The 23729-nt window shown below is 35.3% G+C and overlaps 1 protein-coding gene across 3 annotated transcripts; it reads right to left on the bottom strand.

Moving 5' to 3' along the window:
• Positions 1–2: 2 nt before the first annotated feature.
• On the bottom strand, positions 3–21849 carry LOC139137648 (inner centromere protein-like). Of its 3 annotated transcripts, none has more exons than XM_070705847.1 (12): positions 21659–21849; positions 20991–21445; positions 16583–16753; positions 16154–16285; positions 12588–12682; positions 11935–12052; positions 11513–11536; positions 10130–10410; positions 2459–2634; positions 1778–1898; positions 705–992; positions 3–153 (listed from the first exon to the last, which is right to left on the bottom strand). In XM_070705847.1, exons 2-9 carry the CDS (start codon positions 21378–21380, stop codon positions 2601–2603), a joined length of 1245 nt encoding a protein of 414 aa, XP_070561948.1. In that variant the 5' UTR covers positions 21381–21445; positions 21659–21849; the 3' UTR covers positions 3–153; positions 705–992; positions 1778–1898; positions 2459–2600. The 3 variants fall into 3 exon arrangements, with proteins under 3 accessions (XP_070561948.1, XP_070561949.1, XP_070561950.1); XM_070705848.1 differs by having other exon boundaries at positions 21672–21836; XM_070705849.1 differs by lacking the exons at positions 3–153; positions 705–992; positions 11513–11536 and having other exon boundaries at positions 21659–21816.
• Positions 21850–23729: the final 1880 nt, after the last annotated feature.

Below are 23729 nucleotides of genomic sequence, written 5' to 3' on the forward strand. Positions count from 1 at the left end.
ATGTCTTTCCTATGCTGTGTAGTAATCGTTCATACTCCTCTGGGGAGAGCTGTGATTTTTTCTCTTTTAACTCGTCTTCATATTCTACCTGTACTGTTTGACGTCATCTTCAAATAGCTTGAGTTGCTCTTCTGACAGTACCTCTTTACTTTTCTGTAAAAATTACAAAACATCAAGTTTTGCAGATGTTTTCATGCTGTGTTTTGTTGTCAGACAACTCCATTTTATCCTCATTGACATGGATTTCAAAGGATACTAAAATATATTCAGGATTTCTAGATACATATTGTTGGCACAGAATTTATTTTGCATAACATATACCAGGGGGACACACGGATTTCAATCACTCGAGTGATTTTTTTGTCCTCAGGCAAATCTTTGGTAACTTTTTGATAGTTTACATTCAAAGTAAACACTGTAAAACGCTCATAGTTCTGGATAAGGTACCCTACAAATCAATGATTTTGCTGGTTAGCCTCTTGGGCAATCATTGTCAAATTTTTACTACCTATCTGTAAGACCCAGTTGTAAATCCATAGCATAGTTCAATATCCAGCCCTGATAGAACTTTAAGACTGTGAACTAGCCAATCTTGGACCTTATCAGTCCACCAGACAACCCTGATTTTATAATAAATACAACTTTTTTTTGCAGAATTGTTTCATATGCATTACTTCAGAACACTTCAAATTCACAAGACTCACCATTGCAGCTAAAAGTTTTGCTCTTTCCTCATCTTCAGTTGTCCTCATCTCTCTCCTTCTCTTCCTATTGGCTAATTTCTCCAACAAAGCCAGTCTCTGTCTCTCCTTATTCTTGTCCAGTTTCTTACCCAGTCGATCAAGCTCTGCTCTGTGTTCTGCAAGAAGTCTCTGGTACTCCTCTTCTGATATGTGTGGTCTCTTTCTCTTCATTTCTTCTTCAAAGTCAAGTTTTCTCTGTCTGATTTGCATTTCGATGTCATCGCCCTCACTGGATCCTATTCCAGCTTCCTGAAATCACAGAAATATCAACACTGCCATCCCTCAGAAAATATATCTGTACCCATTTACATATTTCTTTCATAAATTCAGTTTTATTTTTTTTATGATCTTAATTCAGGATTTGTATTGATTCCTTACTGTACTTTCCAGACTCTCTCTCATTCATGAGGTCTTTTGGAGTTAGATGGGGCCACTCATTCACAAAATACAAAAGTTATAATTTTTTTTTCAAATAAGGACTCGCCTTGGACTAGTTACTGAGATTTACAAATCACAATTTCAGGAACATCTAACATGCAGCATAGAAGATAGTTCACATTATGGGTTAACTTTTATTTGATCTAAGTTGTGAATAATGCTACTGTTTGAAGTACTGAAGGAAAATTAGGAAGAAGGTGCTCTGTTTCTCATCTTAGGTCTCTTACAAATATGACAAAACAACACGACTTTTACTTCACTTTGGATATTTTTTAACTCAGAAGATTCTCCTGCCTGTCAACATGAAAACATTGGAATTACTCACTGTAGTATTATTTGATGGCAGTGGTATTTTTGCCAGGCAGCAAGATGACAGAATTTATTTTCACTGTTCAGAAGTGCACATGATTCTATTGACATTGACATTTTTGGTTTTGATAATTTGCAATAATTTGATTACTTCTCTGTCATTTTTCCTTTTTTTCCGTTGTACATGAAAAATAATTGATGTGGCCAGTCCAGACTGACATACTAGTATGTAAGGATGAGAAACAAACTAGTTTGTTTTGTGGCCTAATATCAATATTGCTATTTACTTCAAGTTTTTTCTTTCTCCTTGCGCCAAGTTTCTCTTCCAAAATGCGTCTCTGTCTCTCTTTGTCTCTTGTAAGCTTATGAACCAACCGCTGCATTTCTTTCTTGTGTTCTGCAACAAGTCTATAAAATAGACATGTTTGCTGATGATTGAAATCTGGTACATATATTTGATCAATTATGATGAAATATTAATGTGGGGAGTGCATCATGCTGCTCATTTGCTTGAAAAATATTAGTATATTGAATGTAAAATTACTGACTGTGATGACTATTAATTAACACGCTTCTTGAAATTGAAAGTTCTAACATTTTAAAGGGAAACTTTTTTCACTTTCTTCTATAATCAGCATGAAATAAGCGGTCATGGCACAAATATTGATATTACAGAGACAAATTACCTGAAATTTCATGATATTTGAAATATAATATGGCAGCCATTTCTTACACTAACTCCCTACAGGGAAAATTATATTTTCCATTTACACAAATTCAAGATGGTGAAAACTTAACATACTGAATATCTGTCCATGATGCTGATACTAATTTTATTTACATTTGAACTGTAAACTTATTAAACCTAATGTTCATGAAAATTTTCGTCTTTCAATAATTATGATTCTCACTTCAAAGTTGCATAGTTATCCAAATACATCTTATCAAAATATTGTGTAAAAATTTACCTTTGATATTCTTCCTCTGAAAGTTCATGTTTCTTGCTGGCTACCTCTTTCACAAAGGTAGACTCTCTCCTGTCAATTTCACGGGTCAGCTTTTTAATTCTATCAGAGATGACGTCGATTTCATCTGTGTCTGATCCACTGTCTATGGACATGACAGCATCTGCTGCGACCTTGGACTGTGTGATCAAATTATAATAATTGTGATGGTTTATTTAAAAACAAGTTGGAAATGAAGGACGTGTCAAGATATAAACAATTAACCCAAAGCTGGAATAAAATGCAATCTCTTTGCCCCTTTCAAGTCAAGACTTCCTTAAGACACCCTCCCAATACCTGAAATCAGTTTAATTTTGGGAGGGGTGGGGCATCTCTTTGAGAAAGCACAGAAAAAACTAGTTTTAGAGTTGTTGTTAATCAAAACATTGTGTATCATATCTGAAAAGAAGTTAGGAAGATGGTTGTAAGGAAGTCTTTTACCATTTGACATGATAATGCAAAACTAACTGACTCTCTGTTTATCAAACTACATGTATTGTATTTGGCAATAGGCACAGTGAGTGTGATGGTAAGTTTGACTTCAGCAAAATCATAGTAAAACCTGCTAAGTTGCATAAAAATGTGTCATATAATACAGCTTTTGTGACTGTAAGGTACTTCCTAACAAAGTTGTCTCCCTCTTAGTTTACTCTTTCTGTTTAATATTTTAACCAAAATTAGCTTGCTACGATAGTTGCCAGATCAAAGTGTAAAATACTCCCCCACATTATAAATGTAATGAGAAACACCTCAAAATACCGTCAATGAACGCTGTACCTTCTCTAATGTGTGGCCAGGTCAGGTAATTGGTTGTTGGCATGGAGTTGTTAGTAAATAGTTGATGATGTAGGGGCATGAGGTGGGATATGGACCCAAAGAACCCAAAAGATGATTAAATACATCAATCAAAAAAATTCTAAGCTACAGTATAAACTGCCTAAAGATAGTTCAATGTGGAAAAAAGTTAAATAATTCAGAAATAAGAATTAACAGTCCAAAATAGTAATGACGCACTTCCCTACTGACCTGAGTGCATGTGAAATACACAACCTGGCATCTGTAAATTCAATGTACCGGTATACCAAGTGATCATTTAAGTCACTTTTAACTGTTTTAAATGGATTTTCCAAAGAGTCCTGTGGAAATGATGAAAAACGCTTATCTGGTATTGTGTTTGTAAAACCTCATGGCTGATAATTGTCATAGTATTGAAAAAAAATTGAAAGTGAAGAAATTACTGTTTTTGATAGGCATATTTACCTTGAAATACATGACCGTGTAAAGAATATATGCTAAAAGTGTTTAAGAGTAAATTTCTTTTCAAAAAAAAATTTAATCTGTGACCAAAGGATTTTATTCTTTGAGTTTACAAATTCAAACATTGCAATTTGTTCAATCATCTTGTGCAGTGCAAAATTTATAAAATGACTGAAAAATAAAAAAATTGGCAGAATTACAGTCTTTGTGATGTAAAATTATGGGTTGACATCACGATAATTGTTAATCTGTTCGAAGTACTACTATACTATAATTTAAAAAAGAAAAGTTCATGCAGAAACGGTAACATATATTGTCAGCAATGTAGTGTTAATTTTGACTTTACATCAAAATATGCCTTTGCTGGATACCAAATATATAGGGCGAAATATTAAAATCAGCCATGTTCAGCAAAATCCACACAACAGCATTGATCCTTTTCTAATTTGATTTGATTTGCTTATGTTATCCTTGTATGACGTCAGTACAATATGGAACTTGAACACAACACAGTGAATAAAACAGTGCTGTAAATGAAATGGTGTGGCTGCATCCACATGCAGCAATAGGAGTGTCTTTGTCTCTCACCCTCATTTCCAACCTTCCCATCCCTGAAAAAATAGTTTGGTCTTATATTTATAATGTTAATAATTTCTGTATTTGTTAAAATGTGCGAATCTCAAAAACTTTTGATCATAAACGTTTTCATTTTTTATAGCTGACCAGTCAGTTAACCTGTTTATTTTGAATATTTGCGCATTTTTCCTCAGTATTTGACATTTTCAGAATACCTTCTTATTCAATTTGTCATTTTCTAAAAGTTTAAATGCTCCTTGTGTGGTCAAAGCTTTCCACAAGCATCAAATGTGGTACTTCATATAGGAAGGTCTGCCTCTAGAGGGCGGGCATCATGACAGTGTTTGTTAGTTATTTCCTCCCTATAAATTTCTGATTGTACTGTAAACATTGAACATGGCCGACGTCCGATTTTCCTGTCTAAAACTTTCTCTCATTTTCGATCATATGACTCTGAAACTCCAGGAAACGATTGGGAAGAAAGAGTTATCTTGAAATATTGAGGTACTCGCCGATATTTTGCAAAATTAAATGAGAAAAAATGCAAGGAAAATGCCGACTGGCTAACACAACGACCGTTTTCAGACTCAGAGGCATCATATCATCTGCAGATTATGCAACAGGCCCATATCACGTGAGGCCATGAGGGGATATCCACGCAACTCAGTACCAAACACTAGCGCACACAGAGTGAGCAAACACAAAGTGAGTACCCCTAACGTCAGCTCAGTAGTCTGTAATAGATTGTAGTCAACTAAGAAACCTTGGAGAAAGGCTTAACACTGGCTATGCCGCTAAGTCCCATTTGATTTTTGTCACAGCTCAAAATCGTCTCCTACACCTCAACCTGAACCATGAACACCCCACCAGTTTATGATATGACCCATCACAATGGCATGACGTCAACGGATCTTGACGGACGGAAGTATTGACAGACGGAAGTAGTTGACACCAGCATACTGGTTTTCAACTCTAATACCTTCTCTGTCTATAAATAGACACGAGAAGGTGAAAATGAGAAAGTGTGCCTGATATCTACTTTTGTAAACTGAAATGTTGCTACTGGTACCAACACTGCAGTATGCAAATAGTTGATAGTTACATAGTATCAATTTTTGTGAATTAAAATGTTGCAACCAACACTGTAGTATGCAAATAGCTACATAGTATCAAGTTTTATCATATGAAATGTCATACCAACATTGAGGTATGCAAATAGTTGATATTTACATAATGTAAAATCAAATGTTTCGATCAATAAATACTGCATTATACGTACAAATGGTTGCCTGGGACTCCCTCGGGTCTCACACATCATCAACTTGCTCAAGAGATTATTTTTGCCCTTTTATTAAAGAAGTATGCAATTTAGCTTATGTAAGGCTCCTGAATGAAAGATTGTAAATGGATATTCTTCCGACAATTACTAGTAAATGACAGTAGTATTTTTTACACCTTTGAGAGAAATATTGTTACCTCTCGATAATCTTGCCATTAAAATTCCCTTAAAGGCCTGTGTTTGCGCCAGATTGTATCATCAGAAAATTTACCCATAAAAAGATAATTTAAATGGAAAACAAAAGGCTATCACACCTCATAATCCTCATACAGACTAGAACAATGGCAATCCAAGGTATTGCCAAAAAGGCCTTTAAACACAATAAGTTACAAAAAAATATAAAAATAGCGTCAATGACACTGTAGCTCCCATCCTGGACTATTTAGTGTTTGTTCTCTGGTCAGATATTTGAACATGTGTGAAAGGGATAAAGTGCATGAAGTGAAAATACTTAAATGTAATGTACTGGAGACAGTGAAATATGTTTAATGTAATTATTCAGAATATAAAATGGAAAAAATACAGAATTAGATATGTCGAATACTGTGATACAACCATTAACTCAACAAGTCATTTACAATGACATAGTCCCCACTTGTAATAGTATTAGTCTTGATGGGGCAGGAAAATGTGGTCATTAAGAAGTATCACTGGAGTGTATATGTTGAGATCTATGGGCACATAGGTCTATGTCGTTGTTCCCAATTTGAAACACATGAGGCATGTCTAAGTTATGGTTCTAAATCGGGAAAAAAAGATCAGACCTCTAGCAGTATTGGCCAGCCAAGAAATACATATGCGCATTATAAATGAGGTACAAGATGTGACATCTTAAGGTCTAATAGCCTATCAAAATTGGAAGGTATAGAACTTGTGGTTACTGAAATATGCATATATATTGTATAATCAAGGTCAAGGTCATCGAGGTCACATGACATTTTGAAAAAAAAAATTATATTGCTAATTAATCCCTATATGCCAAAAAATCAGATCTCTAGCTCTATTCGCTTGCCCAGAATTAGATGTGTACATAATTAATGAGGTAAAGCGTGTGTTGTCATAAGGTCTCCCATCCTACTAAATACAAAGGACATAGCACTTGTGGTTACTTATTTATTGACATAAACATATATTTTAGGTAAAAGGTCATCGAGGTCACATGACATTTGGTCAAAAAATTTCTCTTCTATAGTTATCCCTATATACCAAAAATCAGACATCCAGCTCTATTGGCTCGCTCAGAATGAGATATGCGCATAATTATGAGGTACAGTATGTGGCGTCATGAGGTGTCCAATCATACCAAACATGAAGGGTGTAGCACTTGTGGTTGATAGTTATGGACAAATATGTATATTTGAGGTCACGTGACATTTTGTCAAAAAAATTGTTTTGCTAAGTTATCCCTATATACCAACAAGTCATCGTTGATGACACAGTCCCCACTTGTTAATAATGGGTACTTTGATTACATGTCCTCAGAGAGGATAGAGTCCTCTTCATTAATTAGGTCTGTGATAAAAATACTTTGATACAGATGGCGCTCAATGGCCAAGAATGAGTTCCATGGTGATGAAAACATAAAACCAATGTAGGCCACCATCCTAAAGTTCATAAAATGAGTCAACTAGGAATTAATCAACAGGATGTTGCAAAACATTTTGCATACAATTCTAACACTTAACAGATTATCACTGGTACCATATTTCATAAAGTTTGATGCAGTATTTACAACACTATGAGATCAACATCTGTATCAAGTTTCATCACATTGACGTTGTATTAATTTGTGGCTATATCACCCTAATTAGGAAAGTTCATTACTTATGCAATTACAAATTAATTAAAATGACACTGATAAATGTCTTTTTCAATGTTAAAGCAATGTGAGCTTAACATCGGTTAACATCTGTATAAAGTTTCATGAATTTGATGCAGTACATATTTCTTGACATATCAGCCTACTTACGAAACTTCAATAATTGACATGTTACTGCTACATGACGTGAAACAAATTGACGAGCATATGTATGAAATAGGTCAATGTCAACTTTGAATGATACTGGTGGAAATATGTCTGAGTTATGGCTCTGTACATGAAAACATCGTAATAAAATGGCTGCCTAGCAACCATCTTGGATCGTATCACATAAAAAATCGACGTTCATATGTATGACATAGGTCAATGTCCTTGTACCAACTTTGAATAAAATCGGTTGAGATATGCCTGAGTTATGCCTCTGTATATGAAAAAATTGTAATAAAATGGCCGCCTAGCGGCCATATTGGATTGTATCACAAAACAAATCGACGTGCATATCTATGAAATTGGTCAATGTCCTTGTAGCAATGTTGAATAAAATCGGTTGAAACATGTCTGAGTTGTGGCTCTGTACATGAAAAAATCGTAATAAAATGGCCGCCTGGCGGCCATATTGGATCGTATCACAAAAAAAATGACGTGCATATCTATGACATTGGTCAATGTCTTTGTACCAACTTTGAATAAAATCGGTTGAGATATGCCTGAGTTATGCCTCTGTATATGAAAAAATTGTAATAAAATGGCCGCCTAGCGGCCATATTGGATTGTATCACAAAACAATCGACGTGCATATCTATGAAATTGGTCAATGTCCTTGTAGCAATGTTGAATAAAATCGGTTGAAACATGTCTGAGTTGTGGCTCTGTACATGAAAAAATCATAATAAAATGGCCGCCTGGCGGCCATATTGGATCGTATCACAAAAAATAATTGACGTGCATATCTATGACATTGGTCAATGTCTTTGTACCAACTTTGAATAAAATCAGTTGAAACATGTCTGAGTTATGGCTCTGTACATGAAAAAATCGTAATAAAATGGCCGCCTGGCGGCCATATTGGATCGTATCACAAAGAAAATTGACGTGCACATCAATGACATTGGTCAATGTCCTTGTACCACCTTTGAATAAAATTGGTTGAAACATGTCTGAGTTATGGCTCTGTATATGAAAAAATCGTAATAAAATGGCCGCCTGGCGGCCATATGGATCATATCCCAAAACAAATCGACGTGCATCTGTATGACATATGAAGTAATCCTTGTACCAAGTTTGAATGAAATCGCTTCTTGCATCTCTGAGATATCTGTGTGAACGGACGGACGCACGCACACACGCACGCACGCACGCACGCACGCACGCACGGACATGACCAAACCTATAAGTCCCCCTGGACGGTGTCCGTGGGGACTAAAAATCAGACCTCTAGCTCTATTGGCTCGCTCAAAATTAGATATGCACATAATTAATGAGGTACAATATGTGGCGTCATAAGCTGTCCCATCATACCATACATGAAGGCTGTAGCACTTGTGGTTACTGAGTTATGGACAAATATGTATATTTGAGGTCAAAGGTCACCGAGGTGACGTGACATTTTGTCAAAAAAATTTTTTTGCTAAGTTATCCCTATATACCAAAAATCAGACCTCTAGCTCTATTGGCTCGCTCAAAATTAGATATGTGCATAATTAATGAGGTACAATATGTGGCGTCATAAGCTGTCCCATCATACCATATATGAAGGGTGGTAGCACTTGTGGTTACTGAGTTATGGACAAATATGTATATTTGAGATCAAAGGTCATCAAGGTCACATGACATTTTGTCAAAATATCCGAGATATCTGCGTGAACGGATGGACTCATGGATGGACGAACAGACGGACATGACCCAATCTATAAGCTCACTGGACTTCATCCGTGGGGACTAAAAATTGTGTCACTGCATCCTTTTTGCAATATGAATACGATGAGAAACTAAATTTTATTTTTCGTGGCCTTATACATGGGAGTCTATGGAGATCTGCCTTATACATGGGAGTCTATGGACGTGTAAACTAAAAATATGCAAATTTCACCACGATTTGCCCAAATTTGGGAAAGGTCACTCCTATGCACTTCCATACCAAGTTTCAAATCAATCGGACTTGTGGTTCAGAGCAGGAGATTTTTTGACCAAAAATGGGAGAAATTACAAAAAAATTCATGAAAAATAGCAAGTCCAAGATACTGACCCAAGATGTCCACAATCATTTCATGTCAGCCAAAAGTACTTACATGCTAATTTTTCATGTAATCTGCTCAGTGGTTATTGAGTTTTTTCAATTTTGACTGTTTTTACATTTTTTCACTTATTTGCATATTTTTGGCAATGACAACTTCATTTGAACAAAATCTCATCTACAGCCCATCATCCATGTACACACCAAATATCAAGATGAAATGTACAGCGGTTTTGGAGTTTTTGATGTTGACGGACAGACATACAGACATACAGACATACAGACACACAGACATACAGACATACATACATACAGACATTTCCCTAGCCTATAAGAATAGCTTCCATTGCCATATATACATATGGCTATGGGAGCTAATAAAAAACTACACCAGGATATAGATCTACTTACAGCCAGCTTAGCTCTCTCTTCTTTTTCTGCTTTCCATGCTGCCCTCTTTTTCTTTCTTTAGCAATTTTTTCGGCCAGAGCTAGCTTTTGTCTTTCTTCATTTCTTTCAAAGTCTCTTGCAAGTTCCAGCATATTTTGTTTGTGTTCTGCTAGGATAAGTTCCAACTCAGCCTCAGATAACTGCTGTTTTTTCACTTGTAGCTCTCTTTCAAACTCCGCGTTCCTCCTGGCTATCTCTGCCTCCATTTCCTTCTTTCTATTTTCATCAATACCTGCATCATCCTGATAAGGAAATGTGATAATAATATTTTAGAATGAGTCAGAAAAACAGAAAGGTACTTTCAGGAATTTGATATTGCCAATGTGAGAATATGCAAAATATTTGAAATCATGGATAATTCAAGCCATCTCTCATTTCAGTAAAATAGCAAAGTTATTTTTGCATTTTTTTGTTGTGTACTGCATATATGTGAAAGCAGCTTTTTCAAAGTTCACATACTTCTCTGGAAATAGGTACATACTCTCTGAAGTAGGTAGAGTAATTGATTGATGTAGAAAGTTGATTGATTACTTATTGACATAGGTCCTAAATTTGAAGTTTTGTCATGAATGTACTTCTACCATCAACACTGATGTTAAATCTTGATTGTACATAAACTTTATTAATTTTACATCAATATCAAAACATATCATTAAAATATACCAAAATAAAACATGCAAAATGGGATGCCATTCATCGATGCATTTCATGACCTGCAGAAGTCCTTCTACTCCATTCAGAAGACATCAGTACATATTCCATACACCCTACATGTAGTTGTAACTATACTGTTACCAGCACGAAATGTAAATGGCATCTATTGATGTGGCAACCATTCTTTGCCAAGCATTGCTTGCAGGAGTACAATGACATACTCTGTAGCAAAGTCCAAACTTGTAGCAATTTTGGAAAGCATTATGCATGCTTCGATAAACAGAGCAACATAATGGCAAGATCATATGTAATAAGTATTCTACTAAGTATTAGAGTAGCAATTTAGCAGACATTATTTGTAGCAATGTAGCAGGTATTATTTGTAGCAATTTAGCAGGTATTATTTGTAGCAATGTAGCAGGTATTATTTGTAGCAATTTAGCAGGTATTATTTGTAGCATTGTAGCAGGTATTATTGTGACAATTGGCAGGTATTACTTTAGGCAGGTATTATTTGTAGCAATGTAGCAGGTATTATTTGTAGCAATTTAGCAGGTATTATTTGTAGCAATGTAGCAGGTATTATTTGTAGCAATATCACAAGTATCAATGTGTAGCAACACACAGAGACAAGAACAGATACATTGATGGGAATATGAAGCCGTGATTGGTTGCAGGAATCATACTAACCTGAACCCAGGTATTCTGTATTACCTATTTTAATAGAGTTGTTAATAAGCAGTGGAGAAGAAAGAATACAGGACAGTTAGTGAAAATAGATAAAGATAATACAGAATGAATATCTGAAAGTTATTGTCCATTTTCAAGTTATGGTACTGAGATATTGCTGGTGCTTAAATGTGATTGATTTCAACAGAAGGCAGCTAGTTTATCTCGGAATCAGCTAGAGGGTACAGCATGGACTGTCCAATAACAAGTGTTGCAATATACTTTAAGGATTATACTGAATAACTGTAAAACGATATACAGTACAAAATACTAGTTTTCAAATCCTGTAAAGAGTAATGGTAACTGGAACTTTAATTCCATTCATACAGAGCTTCTATTATGGTGTGATTGATATCACAGCATCAGACAGTAATCTTTCACACCTGTTCTACTTCCATCAACTCTTTCTGGCGTTGTTCCGCAGCCATCCTGGTTTTCCGTAATTTCCTCTGTGTCATTTTCTCTTCCAATGATACTTTTTGTCTCTGCTTTTCCTTGGTCCTGTAAAATCAAATTCAATGACATTTTTTATAAAATATTAAACACTGATGAGATTAAACGGGCAATTTATGTTCAGACAGAATTAAAGTTTGATGGAAAACAAAGAGTAGGAAAGCATGAGTCTTTCAAGCACACATAAAAAAGAATTGAGATACCATGTCCAAAATAAGCCCATCAGTGTTCAGATTAGTTCTGTTCACTATGTTTATTTATCACGTAACAGTTTCCACTCAACCATTTCACCCCCATTTTCATTTGGGCAGACCCACACTTACCACTGAAAACAATGGGGTTGGACCAAACCAAGAGGGTGAAAGGGTAGAGTGGCATATTCCTGATAATGTCAAACAAAAAGTAAATTGTTTCCGTGGAATATATTCATTGGAAAAAACATACTTGCAAATGTGGACAATATACATAGATGCATAATTGTACAGAATAATGTCAATATTATGCCAACTTAAATTTTTACTCTTCACAATCCCGCTTGGTTTTGGCACCAAGCTACCTGGTTTATGATTGGATGTTCCCTTACCTAATCATTTCCATGATTTCCACTTCTTGTTTGTGATTGGCTATCATCTGTTCATACTCTTCCTTTGATAACTGAGTCTTTTTGACTTGCAAGGCCTGGAACATCAAAACATCAAAATTGTTATTAGAATTTCACCAAATTTGAGAGTAAAGTGTTCTGTCTCACAAAGAAAACATGACAGGAATCTATAAATCAATTTTAATACTTTTAGAAAACCAGTTTAGTCAGCCTAAACTACTACTTAATATATATATATATATATATATATATATATATATATATATATATATATATATATATATATATATATATATATATATATATATATATATATATATATATATATATATATATATATATATATATATACAGCTCCTGCTATCTGCTATTGTGAGATAGAAATTCCCAAATTCATGTGAGACACACTAGTGGGATTATATTAAGCCATTGTTTTTTATTCATAGATAATTAACAGTCTCCTTTGCTTTCTCATGTGTAATAGGAAAATATTGTACATCTACAATATTGTCACATAAGAACAGAAAAGATCTTTATACTACTATTTCAATGGGCTTATTTTTCTGCAATGACATGTTGTAGGCATTGCACTGCTGTATAAGTGTATCAACTCTGACTTCAATCAAATCAGTGGTTTTGATACTTTGAGAAGTTTACTACAATAATTTTGCAAATTAGAATTTCATTAGGCATTAACCATTTGAGTGCTGTAATTTTTTCCGAACAAAATTTTAGTGCAACGTTTTACCAATTTTTATGAATTTTTCTGCAATTTTTTGATAATTTTGGACCAAATGGACATCACATTTTGTTGGCTAAAGCTTTCTATCAGATTTTAGACAGAAATCTGTAAAAAAATTGACATGTACCGGTATATGGTATATTTTATAAAGGCGACAAAGATTGACTTTGGTGCTCAAAGGATTAATAAGTCACACTATTCAAGAACCAATTAGTTCTTGCCATCACCTATAAGAAGTTACATTTGAATCATAATCCCAATCAGCTGATTTTTTTGCTGAAAACTGATTTGTCAAACACAAATAGGCAGAGACAGGCATGTGATATATACACTGTGGTATTGCTGTGGTTTAATAACTGAGTTCAGGGTTCAGATTAACATTTTCATATAGACAACTATCTGGAACATATTGGTAGTCCAAATAAAACAGGCAGTGGTTATCACAAAATAAATTTCCAAGTCATAATCTGCTGATATACACTCCTTTTAAAACTGGTTAAATTTAAAACATCACAGACTGATCAAATATTGGACGTATCCTTTCTCTTTGACTACATTCACAGTTAGGCTAACGTTATGCCTAACTGGCTTGACCTGAAACAAGAAGAACTTCAATTAATTACAGTGATTTGGGATGGATCCTCATCCCTAGTAATGTCAACAGTGATGATCTAAAAGGACTACAAATGCTTTTATTTTGCACTGGTTCAAAATGAAACCTGGCAGTTTTGGGGTTCAAACAGTATGCCGAGTACCTGTGACCATGTTGATTAAGCCCACTTGATCCAGACAGAAATTCTGTTTGGACTGCGACAAAATCAGCTACTATCTGGGGTTGTGAGACTTTACGATTGGCGTCCTGTGTTCAAGATTGAGATACAATGTAACATTACCATGCACTGGTCCATGTACAAGTCTTGTTCAGACAACTTATTTGTCCTATCTATACCATAATCAAATGAAGAAACTGGTGTCATTGAAACTTTGTAACTTACAGACTATCGTCTATAGACCAAATATGAATTTTCTTGTATATATTTCCACCTTATCTGTTACAGTGTCTTGTTAGGTTATATGAAAATCAGTGCAGCTGATTTCAATTTCCCCAGCCAAACTCTCTGCATGGGTCACACAAGTTTGCCTGATTCTATAGTAGTGACCTCATAAAAGTGTGTTGCTCAATAAGGCCACTTAAAGAAAATTCTTTGTTTGCCGTTCTTGGATTTTTGAAAAACCTATTAGCCAGCCAGGGAGAAAAACAAGCACAGACAAAAAACACAAGTGCATTGACATAAGCTTAGTTTTAAGTTGTTTTCTTTTAGAAAAATAATAATTAATTAGCAATGGTATATTATGTTTGTTTTTATTTAATTTTCTTTGAAAACCTATCAGCATGAAGACAGCAAACAAAGAATTTTATTTATCATGCTTAAACTAATTATGGAGTAGAGGCTTTCATGAATGGAAATAATATCTTATGTCTTAACTGGAGTGCCAATCATTAGCTCTCATTTACAAGCCTTGGCAGGGTCTGTTTTACACAAGCAGAATTTCTGACTGTATCATGTAGGCTTGATCAACAGTAAAGTAGCCATGGGTGTAACTGTGATCTCTATGCCGTTAAATGATTTGGGAGATGAAATGACATTGATGTGCTTGAATGATATATCTGATTTGAAACATGAAGGAGAATCTTGGAAAATGACTGGGAAACTCTGATAAAAAATTACCATCCAGAAGTACTCTAAACCATAGACCCTAGAAAATAACTATGGTCTATGCTTAACCCTTTGGGCTCTGTAATTTTTTTTCTTGCCAAAATTTTAGTGCAACATTTTAACAATTTTTATGAATTTTTTTTGTACTTTTTTTATAATTTGGGACCACATGGACATCACATTTCATTTGCTACAGTTTTTTTCTCAAAATTTGGTAAAAATTTGAGAAAAATTGACTGCAGTATATTTTATAAAGGGGACAAAAAAAGACTTTGGCACTCAATGGGTTAAACAAAGACATCCGTCATCTACACGCACATGAACTAGAAATGGCCCTTGTATTTTGATATTATTCCCAGCCATTATTTCAGAATACATTCTGCAAAACTATAAGCTCTGTCTTTGGATCCTGAATCACATCATTCAATGGAATGCATGTATCACCATGGAACTCTTGGATCGCAGAGCTGTGTTGTAAATTAAATTTTGATTAATAGCAGTAGCAAGACGGCAGATTAGTCTGATTCATGGAGAATACTTGTAACATGCTGAATGCTTTGTCATATTGACTGCCTATCAGTAGTAATACATCAAATTATTAATTTCAATAATTTCTTCAGAGTCCACAGGGAACACATTGATAATGGTTCCAGTAAGCTTTCACCTGTCAAACAGTCTTTTTCTGAACTATACACACTAATATTGTTCAGAGACTCAACCAGTAGCCTATTGTGACCTTTGACCCCTAAGGTGCACTTTTAGATTTTGTGATTATATTTCTAAAACTGATGTGCATGCGACATGCATAAATGCACTGTACACTTTTACTTCAAACCAGTTTCAAATTTGACAACCTATCTGACAACAACAATATAAAGTTGTAGAAAAATTGAAAAAAAAACACTATGATTTATGGGGCATTGAATGGTTTTTTCTGTAATCCTAGTACTCTAGAGCCAATATGAACATGGTTAATGACCAACTAGCTATTCGTGCAAAATGTATAAGAAAGCTCTTGATTGGTATATATTCATGCAATGGAACAGATCTTGCCAATACAAAATGCTGTTTTATCGACAACTTCTTACCTGTCTCAACTGTTCTTTTCTTTCCGTTTTCTTAAATTCAGGTATTAGATTTTCTTTGTTCGCCAAGGGTTCAAAGATTTCCTCAATATCATCCTCTAGATCTTCTAACAAAACACTGTCTTGTTGTGGTAGCTGCAAGCAGGACATGCAGAAACACATCAAATACATTTGACATATGTTGATAATTTTTCACAAGTGAAAAGTTCATTTCCACTGACAAGATACTTGTGAACAAAAAACAATTATTATCACGTTTGTTCAAGTCTTCACAAAGTAGTGCTCCATGGGGAAATATTTTGTTCCTACAGGGAGCAGAGTCAATGGATTGATTGGCAGAAAATAAATATGCAAATAGACAATATACCTTAAATAATATCTCTATTAGATTGAAGTCCTTTATCCAATATTCCAACTATTACAGACTATTACCTGGATCTTTAGTGGGCCTTCTCCAGATTTTGGTGCCATCACTTCCACCTGGAATTTCCTTCCAGATGATGCTTCCAGGAAAGGATTAGTCACATTTTCTTTGTTTGTCACGTTCATCTCTGCAGTGTTGGCAAGGAATGATGAAAAGTCACTTCCAGATATATCAATGACCTGAATCAGAACAGAAAAGTGATAATTATGGTTCACACAGTAAATTGCATCTATACTGTGTATATTTGTCACGATAAATAGACTAGATAAATTGACTAGAATCAATACTGAATCAACTGACCAGCTTTTAAAAAAACTTAGGTCAGGAATAAAAAAATTTTCTGATCTGTAGTCTCTTGCATGGCCACCTATCATGGATGATTCACACTCAATTTGTAAAAATTCTAGACCATGATCACTACTATGCAAATATCAAAAATCTGTGTTATCACCTGTAACCATGGAAATCACTTTATCAATATTGAAGTTCTACATGTAAACTGTTGATATATAATCTAGTGTTTTTGTTCTGTGTGCAAATATAAATTATTTTTCTACTCCAACAATCACAGTGAAATACCTACACTGCCAACTTGTCAGACACAGCCTGTATATGCCTATTGTCAAATATGGACATATTGAATTCTTGTCCCCCCTAAACAAATTCAAATTGTGCAACAATAACATCATATGTTGCCCACAATGCAGTTTGTTTACAATGTTAAACTTTGGATTTCAACATCCTCTAATGGGAAGCAGAAAAAAAGTTCTTGTTTTCTAGTCTTAATAGTGACATGTTTGAGATGGATTAGTATCCATTTATGCAAATTACATTAATGTGTTTTGTTACGGTATTAAAATTTTATGCTCATGATTCATTATCAATGTTGATTATTTCATGTACCAATGCATCTTTGTGTTATCATTGTATACTTTTTAGGACAAATTATGAAAATACTGATATATATCAAAAGGTTATACAGCTATTATCTGATTAATAAAAGCATACACATACATGTACACCAAGGAAGCTACTGGTAGGGCCACCTATGTTTTGCTTGTTATCTGGTGACGTGTGCCACAAAAACAGAGGAAAAATGAGAGCACTATTCATAGGTGACTATTTAGTTTGTGTGATGCAGTAACAGTGTTTCATCAAGACAGGGGAATGGGGGATTCCCCCTTGTAATTTGTCAAGGGGAATCAGCTCCCCCCCCCCCCCCCCCATGACATGGTGCCAGAGAGATACCTTAGAGATACAAGTAGAACACATGAACTGGTGAAATCCCCCTAAATTTTCTAGTAAAGAGGGATAATATCTCTGTCGATGCCATCCTGGATGAAACACTGCAGTAAGTTTAATTTATCAGAGAAACAACTGTAATGTGTAAATGTCATACAACAAAAACAAATAACAATTCAGTTTTAAATCAAATGATTCTACTTTAAAAAGGAAATAGTTGAACTTTTCAAAGGTCTACAAAGTTTCTGTTCAAAGCTGATTGTATAATTTATATTAGTTTTAATTTTCAGGTAGCACTGTTCATTTAATTTTAATGCTTTCACTTTTTGTATTGTTTACGAATTTTTCTCCTCATCTTACTTTTAGAAAAATTATAAAATTTTTGCATGAATAAAAAGAAAGCTTTTTCATATGATTTTCATGTGATAATTATCATATACCCATGCCCATATTGCTACATCCTAGTGACGTTCACCGTAAAATATCAGCCGTGATATTTCACGGTAAACGTCGAGATATGCACGATGAACGTCATCAGTTTTAGAGCTTTCCCGAACTACATTAGCAGTTTGTTGGTAAACAACGTAAACAACAAAATGGCTGCCGCTCCCCGCCTGCGAAGCGATGTCGCCGACGTAAAAACTTGAAGGGCTTCGAGGAACACGGGTATTTCTGGTTGCAAAATACGGAAATATCACGTTGAGTCTTGAAATTTTTCCCCATGGTATTTTTTTTTGGTCAAGTTCTAGCAAACATTCTGCCGTTCGCACGGCGCCGGCACTGTGCACGGTCTCCACCGAACAGGTAGTGAGCGCGTGGCGTGACAGCGATGTCGCGCGCGCGCGACGACTGTTGACATGGCAACTCTAAGGGTAAACTAACAAAATGGCATCCTCTCCGCGCGAGCTCCGTGCCGTACGACGATCGAAATCAGGATAGATTTAAAGCTGAGCAGTTTTTGATCGGTTACAGTTGTAATAGCATATTGCACCATAAAATGTTCCTTCTGTATGACGATTTTTGTATCCCGGTGTCTTTCTTCTTGGGTTTCATTGAGATATGGACGACTTGCAGCGATGTCGCGCGTGATGTTGACATCTTCGTCGTATACTTTATGAATGAAGCCTGTTCACATAAACATTCTGATATTTATGCGCAAGGCGTAATAAAGTAAAGCCTCAAAATTAAGGTTTTTCGTTCTATTAGTAAAAATTCCCTAAAATTATGGGCATGGTATATGATAAATCGGTTATTACCCAATATCGCATGTTCCTTGTGTCGTATCAGCATTCGTGTCATTTGTGCTGCGTCAGACACTCGACTTCGTCTCGTGTCTGACGCAGCACAAATGACACTCATGCTGATACGACACAGGAACAGGCGATATTGGGTAATAACCTCTAAGTATCAAGCAATACGGCCAGCATACATGGACATTCCATTGTGATGACAGAAACACAAATATTGAACAATCTTAGCATAAATTGCTATTTATTTCATACAAATCACCAAATTATTGCGACCTTTATGCCCCATGATGCAACAAATATTCAGACTCTCAAATTTATACAACACTTTCCTGGTCTAAAGCTTGTGGGGTCTTATTTTAATGCTCTTAGAGTGTAACAAAGGTTTCATCAGTTTATTTTTGTGAAAATTGAAAATTGTATCTTTCCCGCATAGAGTTAATACAGCAGTTGGGGGCCATTTTGAATTTCAAGTATCTTCAAATATTTGGTTATTTCTTCTCTCAAACCAAAGTTATAGGGTAAGGCGAGGAAAAATAAACAGTTTGTTTCTCATCCTAGACATCCCGGTATTGCCAAAATGATGTGGTGACGCAGTTTTTTTTTCCATTTTTTTTATTCTTCAACCAACAAGAACGCACAGAAAACATGAAAACAGCATAGGAATGCACGCAGAGATAAATGCACAGCAGTGTTGCTTTATTGTTTTTGTATAGCAACAGTTCTGCGGTTTGACTTTTAGTGCAGCAATGCACAGTTTTGACAGCTTAATATAACAGTGACATATGTGTAGAGTTCTGAATGGAATGTTAGTGTCAATTATTTTGATTTCAGTTCTGTTTTATACAGCACTATGTTATGCACTATCGTCGCGTATTTTTGAGGTTTTTTCACTTGATTTCCTCATGATCAGAAAAAAAGGTTGACACAGCGGGTCTGAATTGACACGCGAGAGGATGAGAAACAAACATTTTATTTTTATTGGCATAACTTCTGATTCTTATTCTTGATTCAAAAGGGAATTATTTAAAAATTTTTTGTCTTTCCACTTCCAGGTTTGCACCATCTTAATTTGCCACCCACCATTTTCATTAAGCAAAACTGCTGGTTTTATTCTGTACACTAACAATTTATTTTGATCCCAATGATAATGTTGATTAAAATTCCATTATAGATGTCAAGTTCACTATTGCGTTAATCATTTCAACATCATGGTTTGACCTAAACCAATTTTTATCAATGATTTCAGTGACAGGGAATTACGGTTAAACAGCCTGAATAGAATTACAACTTAAATATTATCTTTGCCTCCCTACAAAAGGGAAAGAACTTGATCCCAGAGATAAACACAAACCTTCAATATCCTCATAGTTAATTTTATTCAACTGAACAGATACAATTTTGAAAGCACTGGATTGGTTACTCCCTGTACTTTCACTTTAAACTGACTTTTAAAATATCACACTTATCAAAATTTGATTTAGTTCTCAGTGCACATTAGACTTGTGTGTGAAAGGATTTATCATTATAGAAAAGAAAAACTGCACTGCAAATCTCCCTAGATGTATTGATGCATCAATAACTCTAATGGTGTGAAAAACATTAGATCTCTTTCTGAGAAATACAATGGTATTTCAACAGAACTATGTTTGATGGCAACATGAAGGGAAAAAGTGAAAGTAATATATATATATATATATATATATATATATATATATATATATATATATATATATATATATATATATATATATATATATACATGTATCCTATTATGAAATGTGCAGTTGAACATATGAAGTGAAATCAAAGGGCACAATAATTTGGATATATATATATATATATATATATATATATATATATATATATATATATATATATATATATATATATTATAATGAAATGATTATATGATTATATTAAATACCTGGTTGTCGTACTCTACAGTGTATTTATTTGGTGCAACTTCTGTCACAGTGGCCGTGCCTTTTTTCGTTGATGACGCTGATTTTGGTCGAATTTCATCAGCTCCTGAGACCATGGCCGATGGTTTGTGATACTGTCCCCCTGAGTCTCCTAACGGGGTCTTACTTCTTCGACCGGACATGGGTCTACTTGCTGTCTGGGGTCGTGATGATGTGGACTGTGGTCGATTCGACCCGATATTGTCGCCATCACCTGCGTGATCAGAGGATGACTTCGGCTGTGCCACTGTCCCCCTAACAGTCACTGCTTGTGACTGGCCAGGTAAAATGACATTAGCCACTACTTCGCTGCCTTTGGTGGCTTGGCTACCTTTCGATCCACCGCTACCCATGATCTGGCCTTCAAACGCTATAGGCTCTGTATAAAACTCACTCACTCCAGGACCTGTTACCGGATCTGCAATAAACGTACAGCAACATAAACACAGAAAACGAAGAAGTCTTTCTACCTGTACACTGATTATCGGGTCCACCTTTAGGCAATATTGTCAACAAGTAGACACTTTCGTTTCGATATCTTTAAAGGTGCTGCCATACACGTCTGTACAGTCCCCTTCCATTCTAATGCAAACACAGCTAGACACTAAGTTCGTACAGATCTGATACAAACCTTGATGGGATACCTGGAATGTGTTGACAAAGCCTAAATGGAGTCGTACCACAATGAAATATTTACTTAAAATAGTGACTCACAACCAGCAGCATATTACGACGTTGTCGTTTGAGTCGACTATTTTCGGGCAGGTCTCGCCAAGCAACGAGACGCCATAGCTATAAACGATTGCGTTAACCTTTGACCTTAGACGTCATAGATAAGATGTGACACAAGGTCATTGTGTGTAACATGGCCCGAAACAGGAAAACCCTCTTCTTATAAAACTCGTAGAATTATTTTGTTCATGAATGCATTTTTATTAATCATAAATTAATTTCCTGAGCCTCTTTCTTTGAAATACTCAATGTAATCAATTTTAAAAATGATACATTGGGAATCTCATATGGCAAGCCAAACGTTGCAATATTCTTGAAAAACTGTTTTGTTTTTGTAAAAAGCCATTTTCTTTGTGTAAAAACGCATTTTCGTTTGCAAAATTCATTTTCTTTGTGTAAAACATATTTTCTTTGGTAAAATCATATTTCCTTTGTGTAAAATCCATTTTTCTTTTTGTAAAAAATATTTTCTTTTTGTAAAAACTATAATTCTTCTTGATTTTGTAATAGGCCTGACAATTTTCTTTTTGTACACAAAAATTATGGTTGTAAAACCTATTTTCTTTTTTTACAACACATTTTCTTTTTGTACGAGTCTATTTTCTTGTTGTACAAATCTATTTTCTTGTTATAAAACATTCATTCATGTTGCAAAACCTATGCTTGTATTCCAAAACGGTCACTCATTGGTCACGTGTCACATCTGTTTGTGCTCGTCCACCCCACGTTTCTCCGTAAAAACGTATACTTTTTATTCGATATATCTTTTTTACTACTATATAATAAAATGGCGGTGACCCTTGACCCAAACGCGCTCGATAGACGCCACTAGCAAAGCACCCCTGCAAAATACTGTGGATAGACTAGTGAATTAACACAGGCGCTCCTTAGCTGGGTTGTCTGCTAAGTAGATCGATTTTCGGATTGATCTATTGATCCCGTAGTTGATATGCCCGCCACTGCAACCTGCTTTTTAGCTGGGTCGTCTGCTAAGTAGATCGATTTTCGGATCGATCAATTGATCCCGTAGTCGACTCCCGCCACTGCAACCTAAATACTCACTAGGTTGCAGTGGCGGGCATATCGACTACGGGATCAATAGATAGATCCGAATATCGATCTACTTAGCAGACGACCCAGCTAAGGAGCGCCTGTGTGAATTAACCTTTCAGTGAAATTCCAAAATCCATTTATTGTACACAAATCCATTTTAACCACTCTAGTCTAATTAAGTACATTAATATGAATCATTAAGAGTACATAAATACACAAATTTATCTAGTTTTTTATGGGAAAAAATTATTTACAGTTTCCTCATATAAGCTTACTACAGCCTAGTGAATAAACATTTTCAGTGAAATTCCAAAATCTAAATTCTTGCACACACACCCATTTGTAACCACCCCTAGTCCAATCAAATAATATTTACAAACACGAACCCTACTTTTTTCTCTAACTTTGCAGGGATGCAAAAATCTACATTTTTGGTCATAACGTTTTGTCAATATTTTCTACCGAATGATGGCTGAAGCAAGCTCGCTAAGCTCGCCAAATCGTACAAAGTATCAAGATTTCGCTTGGAGGAGGTAGGTACTTTGCTTTGTTCAGCGCAGTTTTGTATCCTTTTTTGTTACCTAAAATGTCTCAAAATCAGACAGCGATTGGTAAAACCAAAAGGAATGTATTACATTGAAGCGAGCGTAAAATCGCTCTCGGGGGTGTACGTGAAAAGTGACCGTTTCAGGTAGAAAACGACTGCCAAACGACAAGTGAACGTGTGACATCATCAAAACATGATAAGAGCCCGATGAAAGTGGTGACGTATCCGTTCATATCCAGACATATTTTACTCACATCATATTTATCCTGACCAGGTGCTAAGGCCGCGTTCAAACAAAGTGGTGGGGGGGGGGGGGCTGGAGGAATTCAGGGGGGGTTCGAAAATTTTGGGGTAGTCGAGGGGGGACTTG

Source organism: Ptychodera flava, chromosome 7, assembly GCF_041260155.1.
Source record: "Ptychodera flava strain L36383 chromosome 7, AS_Pfla_20210202, whole genome shotgun sequence".
Classification (NCBI taxonomy): domain Eukaryota; kingdom Metazoa; phylum Hemichordata; class Enteropneusta; family Ptychoderidae; genus Ptychodera; species Ptychodera flava.

Coding starts and splice junctions, on each gene's coding strand:
- LOC139137648 (XM_070705847.1), bottom strand. CDS start 21,380: ATGGGTAGCGGTGGATCGAAAGGTAGCCAAGCCACCAAAGGCAGCGAA. Junction 16,754..20,990: donor CTGTAGAGTACGACAACCAG/GTATTTAATATA, acceptor GTTCTGATTCAG/GTCATTGATATATCTGGAAG. Junction 11,537..11,934: donor AGTTGATGGAAGTAGAACAG/GTGTGAAAGATT, acceptor CTATTAAAATAG/GTAATACAGAATACCTGGGT.